At 42.7% G+C, this 16756-nt stretch overlaps 1 protein-coding gene across 1 annotated transcript in view; it reads left to right on the plus strand.

Annotated features, from left to right (window-relative positions):
• Positions 1–16756, plus strand: part of dnah1 (dynein, axonemal, heavy chain 1) — a 392016-nt gene that overhangs the window by 68856 nt on the left and 306404 nt on the right. The window contains exons 12-14 of the mRNA XM_059649497.1: positions 7912–8062; positions 12321–12514; positions 15921–16146. Of these exons, the coding sequence (XP_059505480.1) occupies positions 7912–8062; positions 12321–12514; positions 15921–16146 (571 nt within the window). The remainder of the gene's footprint in view (positions 1–7911; positions 8063–12320; positions 12515–15920; positions 16147–16756) is intronic.

Here is a 16756-nt window from a genome sequence, read left to right on the forward strand (position 1 = left end):
CGCGGAGGCCTCCAGGATAATCTTCCTGTCCAGGGTCCGCTCTGTGGAGCAGGACGAGATGTGTTCACGTTTCTTCTTTCAGAAGGTGCACAAAGAGAGCTCCGTGCTTAGCTGGCTGAAGGAGGACGACGGCTCAGTGACGTCATCTCGGCCTGACATTTTAAGGATCAGCAGATCCTTCTATGCTGGACTGCACGACGCGAAGCCCATGGACAGCACGGCCTCCGAGTTGTTCCTGTCGTCTATCACGGAGGTCTTAGACGACGACACGAGGGAGTGGCTAGACTGGCCGATATCCCTGGATGAGCTGACCAGAGCCCTCAAGTCCTTCGAGAGGAATAAGACTCCCGGGAGCGACGGCTTACCGGTCGAGCTGTATTCCGCTCTGTGGGACCTGGTCAGCCAGGACCTGCTGGATGTGTACGATAGTGCGCTTCGGGCAGGGGAAGTGTGCAAGGCCATGAGGAAGGGCATCATCACCCTCATTTACAAGAGGAAGGGGGAGAGGCAAGAAATTAAGAATTGGCGTCCCATTTCACTATTGAACGTGGACTACAAAATCCTGGCCAAGGTCATAGCCAACCGGGTCAGGTCTGTCCTGGAGTCGGTGATTCACCCTGACCAAACCTGTACTGTGCCGGGCAGGAAGATCGCTGAGAGCCTCGCGCCCATCAGGGATACGATCACCTATGTGCAGGATAGAAGGGTGGACACCTGCCTCGTCAGCCTGGACCAGGAGAAGGCCTTCGACAGGGTCTCTCATGCTTACATGAGGGACATCCTCTCCAAATTGGGGTTCGGGGAGGGCATCCGCAATTGGATCCGACTGCTCTACACCAACATCGTTAGCGCAGTCTCGATCAACGGGTGGGAATCGGACAGTTTTCCCGTCAGATCTGGAGTCAGGCAGGGCTGCCCGCTCTCTCCTGTCTTGTTCGTGTGCTGTGTGGAGCCCTTCACCGCACCCATCAGGAAGGACGTGAGCCTGAAGGGTGTGACTATCCCAGGCAGCGGAGGCCTTCAGGTCAAGACCTCCCTGTACATGGACGACGTCGCTGTCTTCTGCACCGATTGTTAGTTGGTGAGTAGGCTGTTGGACATCTGCGGCCAGTTTGAACTGGCCTCGGGTGCCAAAGTCAATAGGGGTAAGAGTGAAGCCATGTTCTTCGGGAACTGGGACGACCGCTCCTTCATCCCCTTCACCATCAGGACAGACTACCTGAAGGTGCTGGGTGTTTGGTTCGGTGGAGCTGGGGCATGCACTAAGACTTGGGAGGAGCGTATCACCAAACTGAAGCAGAAGCTGGGCAGGTGGACGATCCGGTCCCTCTCCATCGCGGGCAAGAACCTGTTTGTCAGGTGCGAGGGGCTTTCGGTACTGTTGTATGTGGCGCAGGCCTGGCCTATTCCCTGGACCTGCACCGCTGCGGTCACCCGGGCCATCTTGCACTTCATTTGGGGGTCGAGGATGAACCGGGTCCACAGGGACACCATGTACAAAGACCTGGAAAATGGGGGAAAGGGCGTACCGAACGCCACCCTTGCCCTGATGGCTACCTTTGTGTGTGGCTACATCAAGCTGTGCGTAGATCCTCAGTACGCAAACACCGAGTGTCACTATTTACTGTGGTTCTACCTGTCCCCGGTGTTGCAAAGGATGGGCCTGGCCTTGTTGCCGCGGAACGCTCCGAGTAGTTGGACTGTCCCGTACAACCTGTCCTTCGTGGAGAAATTTTTGAAGGGAAACACCTTTGACCGCAAGGCCATCAGGCAGTGGTCAGCGTGTAGTATCCTCGAGACCCTTCGGGAAAAGGAGAGGGTGGATCCCGTCGTGTGGTTCCCCATGCAGACTGCCAAAGTCGTTTGGCAGAATGCCTCATCACCAGAACTTTCAAACAAGCACAAGGATGTTGCTTGGCTGGCGGTGAGATGGGCTCTGCCAGTGAGATCCTTTATGCATGTCCAGAATCTCTGCGCCACCACACACTGCCCTCGAGGCCGCTGCGGGGGGAGACGAGACTGTCGATCACCTCCTTCTGGAGTGTGCCCATGTGCAGGAGGTCTGGAGGGGGATGCAGTGGTATTTGTCGAGGTTCATCCCGAGCAGCTCCGTGACACGGGACTCCGTGCTGTACGGGCTGTTTCCCGGGACGCACACCGAGACCAACATCAACTGCGCCTGGAGGACCATCAATGTGGTGAAAGACGCTCTTTGGTCTGCCCGCAACTTGCTGGTCTGCCAGCTGAAAGAACTGACCCCGACCGAGTGTTGCAGACTGGCGCACGCCAAGGTCCAGGAGTACGTGCTGAGGGACGTGCTAAAGCTTGGGGCAGCCGCCGCCAAGGCGCGGTGGGGAAAGACCACGGTATGAAACCCCTCATTCAGAATAGAAAAAAGGGCCCTATCTGGTAACTGGGCCAAGCTGGCGCCTTCCCCAACTGGTGAGGGGGCCAACTGGGACTGTGCGGGGAGACGACTGCCGGGGTATTTTCTTTGCTTTGTTTCTTTTCTTCTTTGTTTTTTTTTCCTTTAGTTGGTGTATGTACCTCCTGGGTAACCCGGAGCGGCTTGCATGACTGGGTAGGTGTATAAATATGTTTTATTTTTTGTACATCTTATGAATAAAGTATATTTTTTCAAGTAAAAAAAGGTGACGAAACATCTGAAAACGAACCTTCCAGCTCAGCGAGCAAACTCACATCCAGAACCTCAACCTGAGCTACAAATCTTCTCAAAACTCACTCTGGAATATACACTGAGCAATATTTTATCAGATGCTTTTGAACAGCAGAGCAGAGAGAAGAACATGGAACCACAAAAGTAGAACATGAAAGGCTGTCTCACTCTCACTGTTGGATTTTCATAATTGTTTTCTTGGGAACATAGATAATGAAATTTCTCTTTCTTCTGCTTGCTAATTGGCTCTGTCAATATTTACCAAAGTATAGTTAATTGAAATCAGATAGTTGCATGCTAAAAAGAGGGGAACTGATCCCCCTCTTCATTTGGTTGCACCAGTGCTTGGAAACAAGGATGCAATATTGTTTCTTTCCACTACTTGAACTTCGAAGGGCTATTCCTGGCTAGCAGAATTTGACCTAGTGCATACTTGGGCTTTACATCCAGCAACAGCAGCACAAATCTTGTGGAGTTCCTGCAGCAGGGAGTACTTCTGCTGCTGCTAGGCGCCCTGTATAGTACTGTAGGGGCATAGTACATATATACTGAGGTGAGCAGCAGGGAATTACATGAGATAACTTGCTAGATCTCACAAAGAGAAACCCTCCATGCAACTCCCAAAAATGAACATTTTTGTAATATGTGGCCCCATGTCTCAGAAAAATAGTTTGGATACCTGGAATACTAGTGCAGTACAATTGTCACTGTTCTCTTTTCAAAGTTTAGTGTAACTTCTAAAATGGGAGAAGGGATTTACAGACAGTACAAGAGCAGATAAAGATGATTACTAAAATAATTATCATTACTGAAAGTTGTTAAAGTAACCTGACCCAAAAGCAATATACCCTACGTTGCTGAAAGAGGCAAAGATCAAAAAGCAGAGGCATTGCTCTCAATCATTATGTCTTTGAGACACAGAATCAGTGCCAGATGAGTGGAAGGTTGCTAATAATGGGAGGAGTGCTCTGGTAATCATGAGCCATCACAAATATCTGAATAACCAGTTGAATCGATTAAAATCATTCATTTTCCTGACTGACTGCTACCTAGGACCAAAGAAACTTGCATAAGTTTCATCAATAAACGCAACACTTATTTATTTATTGAAAAAGCATCCCGTAACAGGTAACATAATGGATTATTAATTATAACGTAAACTAAAATTATTTCCCATTAAATCCAAACACACACACACACACATATTAATTAACAAATAGGATGGACAAGGCAGATCACTCATGGTAGAAAACATAGGCAAACAACAATAAAAGCTTTTATGAATCAAGAGCCCAAACCACAAGGGTGGAATGAAATGAGTTTCCTGCAGTTCTTTTCATTTTTGGTGGCTGTTGACTGTTGAACAGCAGTATTTACTCAATTAGTTTGATCCTTGATCTGTTTGACTAAGGTCCTTGCTTGAATTAGAAATTCTTCTTTTCAGAAGTCTTTGAGTCTTATTTTTCACTCAGGGTTGGTGAGAATGGAAAGTTTTTTTTATTTGCAGGCTTTCTGTTTTGAGTTCAACTGCTTCTTCTCAGGTCTGTGACAAACTGCAACTTAAAAATCCAAAGGCAGTCGCTGTAATCCAAAGGCATTTGGTAGCAGCTTGTCTCTCAAAAATAACAAATCCTTCTTCTTGGAAAGTTACATGACCTTAAGTAACCAATATGTGAACACCAAAGACTTCCACTTTTTGACTTGTTATAAAGGACCCCATCACATTTTCTGCCACATAGCGGTGTCCAAACTTTTACTACTTCCAGTTTATATTCCACATAAAAATAGTCTTACAACATTATAATTCAAGAAAGCTGTGAAATCTTGAAGAGCTGCCAGAGATCTTGCATGCTGATTAGACAGCTAGTTAGAGACCCATGCTGCCTCTTCCAGGGAATGCCCACTGAACCACAAGCCAAACGGGCTTTGGACTGGCCTTCAACATACTTTCACCTGAAATCAGCAACCCAGTCTTACCCATCAAGAATTTCTCTTCCGTTGGAGTTTGTCAGCTCTTTCACACAGCTGCGACACAGAGGAGACCTGGGTTGCTGCCATTAGAGCACCTTCAGAATCTTACAATCATGGAGGACTCAGGACAAAGGTAACCAGAGGTTGTGCGGGGTGTTTTTGGAAATGGAGTCACAGGGAGAAAGGACAGTAGTTTAAAAGCAAGGGCAGGTGGTGACATCCTCATATTTATTGCCCAGTCCCTCACGCAAGCACTGACTGACATTGATTAAGGATCATTGATCCTAACCCACTGGTACCCTGATTCCAGTGTAAAAATTTGTTGAATAGCAGGATAGCGCCATATTCCTAGTCTTCTGCTGCAAGCTCTTTACCAGTAGCAAAATAGTTGGCCAGCCTGCCTGCTCTTAAGCCAGCTGAGGCCTTTGGGTCGCTACTTACAGTCCCCTCAGGACCTCTACCCACCACTACTGTCATTCTACCACTGGAAATGTGCACCTTCCCATGCATGGAGAGCATTTTCTTGGTGGGATATGATGGGGTAGCCTTTTTAGGCATCATAAGGCTCATGGAAGGCCACCTGCAAGAAGAAAGTGTAGCCCACCCCCCCTCAAAAAGTACTTCGAACAGTAATGATCTGACAACCCCCAAACCCTGCCAGTTGTCACAGCCAACTTGATTGTCTGCAGTAAGTCCAACACCACTTGCCTGTACTCTAAGCCTGCTCAGTGGCAACTCAAGATAACAAAATGTGAAGCTGGATGAACACAGCAGGCCAAAACAGCATCTCAGGAGCACAAAAGCTGATGTTTCGGGCCTAAACCCTTCATCAGAGAGGGGGATGGGGAGAGGGTTCTGAAATAAATAGGGAGAGGGGGGATGCGGACTGAAGATGGATAGAGGAGAAGATAGGTGGGGAGGAGAGTTTTGGTGTGGAGGTGGGGAGGGGATAGGTCAATCCAGGGAGGACGAACAGGTCAAGGATGCAGGCTGAGGTTAGTAGGTGGGAAATGGAGGTGTGGCTTGAGGTGGGAGGAGGGGATAGGTGAGGAAGAACAGGTTAGGGAGGCGGGGACGAGCTGGGCTGGTTTTGGGATGCAGTGGGGGGAGGGGATGAGCTGGGCTGGTTTTGGGATGCAGTGGGGGGAGGGAATGAGCTGGGCTGGTTTTGGGATGCAGTGGGAGAGGGGGAGATTTTAAAGGTTGTGAAGTCCACATTGATACCATTGGGCTGTAGGGTTCCCAAGCAGAATATGTGTTGCTGTTCCTGCAACCTTCGGGTGGCATCATTGTGGCACTGCAGGAGGCCCATGATGGACATGTTGTCTAAGGAATGGGAGGGGGAGTTAAAATGGTTTGTGACTGGGGGATGCAGTTCTTTATTGCGAACCAAGCGGAGGTGTTCTGCAAAGCGGTCCCCAAGCCTCCGCTTGGTTTCCCCAAATGTAGAGGAAGCCACACCGGGTACAGTGGATCCCACTTGGGCCTGCTGAGTTTGATAAGCTCCTGGCCTACAGATTGGCCAACAGCTTTTGTGGGTTAAGATGTCCTTTTTTAGAGAGTCAGAAGTGACAACTGCAGCCAGTTAATTCCTGCACAATTTATAATCCTGTTATGACTTCCATGGAAGCAAGACTGCCCGTACTTTCAACCCTTGTCGATAATTCTGTGTTATTAGTCATTGGCATCTTCCTACTGCAGAGCACTGTGCACTTTCCTTGTTTTGATGGTGGAGAAGAAGCTTAACCTTCTTAAATGTTCTGCCCATAGGATAGCACTACTGTCATTACTGTGGATGAAACAGTTAGGACACAGACCCCAAATCTATCCACTTAGAACCAGGATCACACCATGTGCTGTTGGAATCAATCTGATCCATTCTGATTGTCCTGCCCCTTGGCCCCTGAGGAGTCTGTCAAAATTCATATTTACATGCATCTTGAAGCCATGAATGGTGATGGTAGGGACTCCAATTTCTTTCCATCTCATGAATGACCACAATTTTTTCTTGGTCTTACTGCCTATGCAAGGGTTAGAGTGAGGGTTAGGGTTAGACTTAAGGTTAGGAAGATTAACACTTAGGTGGTGGAACAGAATGTCTATCAAAGAGACTGGTCTCCACACATGGGAAGGTGCGTATCACTGGTGATAGAATGATAGTATCAATAGTTGGAGGCCCTGAGGTGACCTTAATTGGCAACTGAAGGGCTTCAACTGGCCTGAGTGCAGGCAGGCTGGCCAACCATTTGCTATTTGATATCAAACCTTGAAGTTCAACTTGAATCTGGAGTTTCTGGTTCAAAGGCAGGGATTTGTCTTGTTGCAGTGCAAAATCCAGGAGTCCAATAGGAATGGTGGTATGACCTGCATGTTTTAGAATCACTAATAAACTATAAGAGAAGGACATTTTAATAAGCTACATAATTTTAGTGAATTAGTATTTATAAACACAGCATACCAGACTTAAGCACACACTATTCATTGATATAGTTGCTTGTATATAGTTTATTCTTATTATTAAAATTTTAATAAAAGCCACGTAGCACCCTTTTGCAGAGTCATATGGGGAGAAATTGGTTGCGGTCTCTTTTCTTGTACAAAGCTAATTTATTGCAAACAGTGCATACACAGAATGGGAGAATCACAATTCACTCTAAACAAGCTTTATTTAAGTACTGTGGATGAACTACCCAAGTCCATTACATCCCTAGAAGCAACTTGACCATTTGAAAATAATCAATTTTGGCCTGACAGCAGCCCTCAGTTATGTCATAGGAGTGGGAGAAGGAGATTGGGAGGTGGGTTCATCATAACCAGTATCAACCTGTAGCAGTGTAAATTTGTCCGATCCTGTACTTGTACAAGCAAACGTTTTACTAACCGGCACCCGTGGGACCAGCAGTGTGACGGTTGATCAAATCTTCCATTGATCAAGTGGTCCGCATTATCAATGTAAAAACACACACTTAGTAATAGAAATGTATTGCAGGGAGTATATGCTGTTATAAATCACTTAAATAATGCAACTTTGCCTTAAATAAACTTATTAGCAGAGGGCCTTTTCACTCACACCTTTAACTGACTACTGAGACATTGCTGAGATCACTGTAATATAGTAAACTTCTGGTAATTGAGATGCATAATTTTTGCTGGTTTATAAGGTGCCAGCTAAAGCAAAGTTTACTGTATTCCTTCACAAAATTTTTGAAATTTAATTCAGTAGTGATCTCATCGTTTTGCTTGTTTGTTGTTTTGTATTTCAGGCCCAGGAAAATGCCTATTTTTATTCTGGACCTCAATTTGGATAACAGCGGAGTGCACTTCAGCACGCCACTGGAAAAATTTAAGCCTGTCATATTGGCTCTGTTTGATAAGGCAATCACATCCACACAGCACGTCCCACATATAGAAAAGGTAAAACGAGATGGATTGTTGCGAGATGATTTGAAATCAAGGAATTTTATGCTGGATTTTACCTTAGAAAATATAGTGGATTAGTTAATGGATTAGAACATGTTCTTTGGAAGCACCAAATTTGATAAGGCAGTTTTATCCTTTCACATTCCAAGCTGTTTACCAGTAAGTATTTTATTTGTCAGGGAAACAAATATCTCAGAACTTAACAAGGGGCAAAAATGAGCACATTGAAAGAATGAAAGAAATTTAAGAAAAGATCCTTAAAAGAAATTTATGAAGAGAATTCAATTGAACAGAAAATCAGTGTTCAAAAATTGATTATTGGTATTGGACCTAAGTGAACAGAGAGCAAGTCATTAAATCCCAAGTAAAAAAAACAGAAATTATTTTCCAGATGGGTCTGGGAGACCCTGCAGAAATATTTGAGGATGATGATGATGAGGTAGATTTTCTAGATTACAGGGAGCTGGTCAAAGTTGATGAGAATGGATGTCTAGGAATTTGTGCTGGATTAGTTGAAATCTGCAATGGATAGAGTTTGAGAAGCTAATATGGAGATAATTTTTGTGAAGTCATTTTAGAAAAGGGGAGGAAATCCATTAAAAAAACTTACTCACCCCTTGCTCCCAATCCTTAATGATTCTTGAAGTTGATTGTAATATTTATTTTGACTTGCAAGGCATTATCCCAATGCAGACTAATGGTTTAGAATTCTGAACTTCAGCAGTGCGGAAGCCTTGTGAGATATGTGAAACTAATTAAATATTGGTGCCCTGATGATGAATCTTAAATAGAATCACATAGAATTTTACAGCACAGAACCAGTCCACTCAGCCCAACAAGTCTGTACCAGACTTTATTTATCTTAACCTGTGAGCAGAGACCTCTCTTTTCTCCTCATATAAAGCTATTTCCTTTGTGTTTATCTTAATCTCCTCCTAATTTCTGTTGTGTAAAATCTTTGTGCAGGTTGCTAGCATACTATAAATTGTTCATCCTACAATATACAGGATACCTAAGGAAATGTCATGTTTCCACAGCTGAAACTCTGTAGTGCCTCAGGCATATCCCATTGTGCTATTGCCCATGTAATAATCATAGTGACCATCCTCAGCTGCTTCATGAGTGATCTTCCCTCCATCACTGGTTTGAGGTGAGGTTGCTTACTGATGATTGCACAATGTTCAGCATTATTCATGACTCTTCAGACACTGAACCAGCCTGTATCCATGTGCACTAAGACTTTTATTACATCCAAGTTTGTGCTGATAAGTGGTAAGTAACTTCTTGCTGCACAAGTGCCAGGCAATGGCCATCTCCAATAAGAGAGAAGCTTCCCGTTATCCTCTGATGTTCAATTGTATTAGCATTGATGAATTCTACATTATCAATGTCCTAGGGGTTACTATTGACCAACAACTGAACTGGACCAGTCAAATAGATACTGTGGCTACAAGAGCAGATCAGAGGCTAGGAATTCTCCTATGCTTGTCTATTATCTACAAAGTACAAGTGAGAAGTGTGATTGAATACTCTCCAAATGGATACTTTCCTGGATGGGTGCAGCCCAAATAACATTCAAGAAGCTTGACACCATCTCTAGCCTTGTACCCCGTCCATCACTGTCAATCTTCACTCCCTTCACCACCGATACGCAACAATAGTATTACAAACCAACTACAAAATGCACCGCAGCAATTCAGTAAGAGTCCTCTGCGGCACCTTCCAAACCTATAATCTCTACTACCCTTGTAGGACACGATCAACATGGGAACATTAGGTGTAATTTTCCAAAATTTCTTGGACTCTGGAGAAGTACTGGAGGATTGGCAAACACCCCATATGAAACCCCTATTCAAAAAGTGAAGGAAGCAAAATGTGGGGAACTATAGCCCAAGTCTAAACATCTCTCATTGGAAAAAATGTTAGAAAGAATTATTTAGGAAGTGATAGCAGCATATTTGGAAAATAATAATCTAATTAAGCAGAGTCAGCTTGGCATCATGAAAGGGCAATCGTATCTTATTAACTTATCAGTTTTTTGAGGAAGTCTCAACCAGAGTGGATTGAGGGGAACCAGTAGATGTGTTGTATTGGAATTCACAGAAGATGTTCGACGAGGACTTCCCGAACTATTAAGTTGTAAGCCAAGAGTCCATGGTGTTGGAGGTAGTATTTTGGCTTGGAAAGAGAATGAGCTAATGGACAGGAAACATCAAGTGAGATGAGGGGTTCCTTTTCAGGTTAGCAACCAGTGGAGTTCCATGGGGATCAGTGCTGGCACTGCAGCTGCTTTCAATATATATTAGTGACTTAGGGGAAGGAAGTGAATATTCAGTAGCCAAGTTTACAGACAACAGAAAAATAGGCAAGATAATAAAATGTGAGGCTGGATGAACACAGCAGGCCAAGCAGCATCTCAGGAGCACAAAAGCTGACGTTTCGGGCCTAGACCCTTCATCAGATGAAGGGTCTAGGCCCGAAACGTCAGCTTTTGTGCTCCTGAGATGCTGCTTGGCCTGCTGTGTTCATCCAGCCTCACATTTTATTATCTTGGAATTCTCCAGCATCTGCAGTTCCCATTATCTCAGAAAAATAGGCAAGTTGTGTGACAGATGCAAACAGTTTACAGAGAGATACTAGTAGTTAAGTAAGTGGGCAAAATGTTGGCAAATGGTATATAATGTGAGAAAATGTGAAGTTGTTCATTTTGGAAGGAAGACCGAAAGAATAGAGTATTATTTAAATGGGGAGTAAAATGAAGAAAGCTGCAACACAAAAAGCTACTTGTGTATGAAACACAGAAAGCTAGTATATAGGTGTGGACGTTAATCAGGAAATCTAATGGAATATTGCCTCTTATTTCCAGAGGTTATAACATAGAACAGTACAGCACAGTACAGGCCCTTCGGCCCATGATGCTGTGCTGAACTTTTACTTCAAACCTAGGATCTATCTAATCTCCACCCCTACCTTTATGCTATCATCCATATGCCTATCTAGTAGCCACTTAAATGCCCCTAATGAGGCCGACTCCACTACCTTCTCTGGCAATGTATTCCACACCCCTACCATTCTCTGAGTAAAGAACTTACCTCTGAAGTCTACCCTATACCTACCTCCACTCACTTTAAAACTATACCTCCTCCTAATCCTCCTCCTACCTCCACCCTTGGAAAACGTGTCTGGCAGTCCACTCTATCTATACCTCTGATCATTTTGTACACCTCTATCAAGTCACTTCTCATCCTTTGTTGTTCTAAAGAAAAAAAGTCCTAGCTCTTTCAACCTTTCCTCGTAAGACCTTCCCTCTATTCCAGGCAACATCCTAGTAAATCTCCTCTGCACCTTTTTTGAGTGTAAGAGTAGGGCAGTATAAGAGTTGGAGTATGAGAGTAGGGAAGTCTTACTGTACCTAACAAAGTGCTAGTGAGACTACATCTGGTGTACTGTGAGCAGTTTTGCTTCCCTTATTTAAGAAATAATATTTCATTGGCGGCAGTTTAGAGAAGGTTCACTAGAATGATCCCTGACATGGAGGGATTGTCTCATGAGCAAAGGTTAAACAGGCTAAGACTCATTTAGATGAATAAAAGATGATCTTATCGAAACAAATAGGATACTTAAGGGGCTTGACAAAGTAAAGGCTGAGAAGATATTTCTCCTCATGGGAGAGTCTAGGACCGGAGGATATAATCTCAGAATAAGGGTGTGCCAATTTGAGACTGAGATAAAGAGGAATTTCTTCTTTAAGAGTGTTGAGAGGTTTTGGAACTGCTAGCCGTAGAGAGCTGTGGGAGCAGTGTCCTTCTGTATATTGGCTGAAATAGAGTCTAGATCAGTAGGGGAATTGTGGATTTTAGCGACAATGCAGGCAAGTGGATATGAGGAATACCGTTTCATCAATGATCCTCTTGAGTGGCAGAAGGTCAACTCCAGTTCCCATTTCTTATGGCTTGATGGTCTTAAAAAACATCTGCACGTTCTACTCCAAGTCACACAATCCTGATTTGGAATTATAATGCCACTACTTCACTGATGTTGGATCAAAATCCTTGAACACCTTTCCTAATGCACTATGGATGTTCTCCATGCATCAAAGAATACAGTGACTCAAGAAAGCCCATTACCATCTTTTCGAGAGCAATTATAGGTGGGCAATAAATGCTATCCTAGCCAGAGATGCCCACATTCCTCTGAATGAACAAAACAGTTTACTGTTGTCCTCATTATTTATTTAAATTTTGTCTTTTAGTTTGTCCTGGAGGAGATGTTCCAAAGTGGAACGCCGCTGTTGGAATCTGTGTGGCATAATGAACCACCGGTACAGGAGCTGCGCAATACAGTCAAAAATGCCATTGAGAAAGCACTAATACCCTTGAAAAGCTATGCCAAGGAGTATGAACAATTCATGGAACTGAACGAACTGAATATTGATAACTATGTAAAGTTAGTATTTATAAAATTCATAGATATATTACTGATTGATCTAATTTATTGATTAGAACTTGCATTCTGAGAACATAATTGTTATAATCCCCTTAGCTCAGAAGTTAAATGCACCACACAATTTTGAATTAAATACACGCCAGAAAAATTACAGAATTATTCTTGGTTTGTGTGACATGTAGAAACATAGGCTGAGAAAATAGCTCTTCCTGCAACAAAATCGCCATCCTCCTGCTGCTGCCAGGATGTGCTATGTATCTGTTGGCTGTTAATTGAATTGAGGCAGGATTTCCACCCCTCAGAAACAGGTTGTCACAGACCAGTTACAACCAACAGTTACTAATTAGCGGCAGCACTCTGGATGTGTTAGCCATGGTCAGTTCTTTGATGATGCCGTGGAGGCGACTGTTCCATCATTCTGGAAATTCTTTTGATGGGAGCACTGGATCATGTTAAGAAAGGACCTTACATTTTTCAGAGCAGCTTGCACATGAAATCTTGGTGTCATATGGAGTCAACTAGCCCCTATCACTAGTTTAATCTTCATCTCAATGTGATCTCCTCCAACTTGTGATTTCACTGGTCTGAGGGGACAATGAGGTAACCATGGTTGACAAACGAAGTAAGGGACAGCATAAAAACAAAAGAAAAAGCACACAATATCATGAAGATCAGCGGGAAGCCAGAAGATGAAGCCCTTAAGTAGGCATTAATTTCTTGGACTTACAGTTTGTCATCAATCTGCAATCTCCCTGACTCATCATCTTTCCTAATCTATTACCATCCTTCATTCATGATTTAAACTGAATTCTTCCCAACCATAGTCTTCCTCAACCTGCAAATCCTTATGCTTCCTTCCAACAAGATGTCTCTTCAACTCTTGGCCTTTTTCTTGAAGCACACAAGCTCTTTAACTTGCCCAAGATCCATCCAAACCAGTCTCTTCAAAGTTTCTTACAAATGGCCTAACTTGCAATCTCCTTAACCTGGGATTTCCCTACTTTACCCTGACCTCCAAGTTGCAATTTTTTTCAAACCAGTTTAGTCTTCCTTAATCTACTATTTCTTCAGTTACCTCCTCTGTAGCCTTCCGCCTGACCTATACTCTTTTCAATGTTTCCACAAGCCAACCAAACCATAATCTCTTCAATTCACTCCCTGGATATTTTTTTCCAGCCACTATCTCGATTCCACTATGATTTCCCAACTTTGTAAATTCTTCAAATGTTCTGCAATTCTCCTGACCAATGATCTGCCCATGACCACTTCAAACCACGTATATCTCCTTGACTCATAATATCTTCAAACCCTTATGACCAATTTGATCTGTGATCACTTTATACCCTTATGACTTCTTGACATAAAGTTATGTGAAGGGACAAGTAGTTTTGTTGAAATGGGGAGACTACAGAAAGATTTGGAGAGGCTCGGAGAGTGGATAAAGACGTGGCAGATGGAATACAGTATGGGAAAATGTGAAGTTATCACTTTGCTGAAGCAGACTTAATGGGCTGAATGGCTTAATTCTGCTCCTATATCATATGGTTTTATAGCCTATAGCCTCTCCTAATCAAGAGATCTCTTTCTTTCTTTCCTTTCCATTCTTTTGCTGTATCCATTCAGGATAGGCATCGTAACTGACAGCCATGTGGCCTCTCAAAAGAGGTTAAATGAAGTCCTGAGCTCTGCAATATCTACATCTCTTGATAGTTTGACTGCTGCAATCCTATGGTAACAACCTCCCTGTACCTATTAATTCTGTAGTAACACCTACATGCAGAACACATACAAATGGTGAGATGGAGACTTAATCCACCACTCTGCTGCATTTTTAATCATTACCCTTTCAAAGTAGCATTAATGGAGTCCAGTGAAGAGATTTTTTTCTTTCAGTAATTTCATTCACAGATTAGAAGGAAGATTACAATGGGGTAATCAAAGATATTTAATTCATTTAGGATCTTTAATTTCAACTCGTTATAAGATTACTTTACCATCTTTCCTGTTGAAGTTAATGGCAGAGAGCAAATCTAAATTATGGACCATGTGCATTATCCAAAACTCCACAGACTTCTGCACCCCTGAAATGGGGATGAAAATTACAATCAATTTGTAGTAGTGCATCTTTTGGGAGAGAGTTTTTAACTGAGTTTTTAATGTGTATTCCATTAGTTAAGTGCTTTTCAAGTGCTTGTGTTTTAGTTACATGGTTCCATGATACCCAATTAAATGATATTAAAATACAAAAGAAGAGACAGTCCATAGTTGAAGAATGTGCTTTGACGTGCGGAACGGTCTTTCTCAGTCTAGACCTTTTGAAGAATTGTGTGGTCTAAATCAATGTATTCCTATGATTGAATGAATGCATCTTGTGAGAAATTGTAAGTATGATCTACATCATACTACTGAAAGCAGACAAAATTCTGCTGCCCTTCTAATGTCTTTTGCCCATTATGTTCTACATAATTGTTGGCTCTAAATCAAGTCTTGCACTGAGATTTTAGTTCTATTACTGGGGAGAAGTAGTTGGGATCATTCCTGTTGACTTCCTCAAATTTGGTTTTACCTTTCACGTAACTTCTCATTGCTTGATTGCAACCAAGGATGAAGAGTTGTATCTACCCTTTAGGAGGAGTGCTTCAATTGAATATGAAACCAATGTTCAGAGTTACTTCTCCTCTCACAAATGCTGTTCAGTGCAGAATCCGAAACAATCCTTATGATGCAGAGGAATGAAACATGTTATCTGTGACTCAGCAGTAACTCTAAAGTTAAGTCTCCCACTGTATCTCAATCCATTATATAGATTCCATATTCTAGTCTTCATTCATGGGACTGTCTGAAGTGGGACTCAAACCTTTCATCTTCTGACTAGGTCATGAGAATAATGCTGCATTGCTGAACGCTCACTTGCTGTGCTGCTATGTATCTCAATAAAACATTTGGAAGCTCATGTACAGTTTGGGTAAATCCACAGTGGGAGATTTTTATTTTCTATTCAATCATGGAGATCATTCAATCATTCAATCATTCTAACCGGAGAAGATAATGGTGAGCTGTCTTCTTAAACTGCTGTGTTGACCTAGTGACAGTGAAGGGACAGTGAAGGAACAGTGATATACTTCTAAGTCAGGAGCGTACATGGCTTCTAGATGGCCATGAATGCTGTTGGAAGAACTTTGGTCAGTTACTGCAGTGCATCTTGCAGGTTGTACACACTGCTGCCGCTGTGGGAAGGTGGTGGAGGAAGTAAATGTTGAAGGTGGTGTATGCGGTGCTGATCCAGCAACCTGGGTGCTGTTAAGCTTCATGGTGTTGATGGAGCCACAGTAATCCAGGCATTTCATGTTGTTGAGTTTAAGTATGTAATATCTGTAATTTTAAATTGTTTATGTTACTCTTGTAGAGCTTTTTCGAATCAAGATCCAACAGTTCATGAGGTGAAATTAGAAGTGGACCGCCATTTCAAGAAGAAAGCTCAGATAGAAAACTCAGTTCCTAGCACAATCTCCATTGGCCCCTTTATTATCAGTGTGGATTCATTGCGAAGCAATCTTTCCAAGAAATGCAGTAACTTGGCCCAAGCTGTATTGAAAATGTTTGCAAGTAAACTTAACTCACAAGTAGAAGAGGTAAGCTTTAAAAAAAAATCAGATTCTAATTTGCAGCACTACTGAACAACTGTTGTCACTTAATTTCAGAGCATCCACTGGTCTGATTTATTGAATAATATGAATTTACTCCCAAATGGTGCTTTTGAAAGAACAAGCGATTGGACGTGATTCCATACTATGATTAATGCACTAGCTTGCATTATCTGTATATTCAATAAATAAATTTGTCATAGGCTGGAATCAAATTAAGGATTATGAATTCTGTATACAGTTTGTTGAACAGAATTGTGGAATGGGTTACAGGCAAACATATTCAGGGCTTTTTATGATTTGGATGTAAAATAATGGATACCTCGATGTATTACGTATTTAACTTAAGGTGGGTTTGGGATAGCTTTCAAATGAAGAATGAATGTTAGAAGGGATTAGAGAGACTGGAGTCAAGTCTTGATGGAGAATGAATGATGAGTGGGTGTATTTTCTTTACAAAGCACTCCTCTGATTTGAATGACAGTTTTTCATTGAGATTCCCTGTCTTCCTTTTAGTTAGACATTAAAATTCAGTAACTCTCTTCAAAGAGAAGAATAATAATTATCCTAGCCTTTTCTTTTCATCTCTCAATAAACA

The sequence above is a fragment of the Stegostoma tigrinum genome, chromosome 11 (genome assembly GCF_030684315.1).
Source record: "Stegostoma tigrinum isolate sSteTig4 chromosome 11, sSteTig4.hap1, whole genome shotgun sequence".
NCBI lineage: Eukaryota > Metazoa > Chordata > Chondrichthyes > Orectolobiformes > Stegostomatidae > Stegostoma > Stegostoma tigrinum.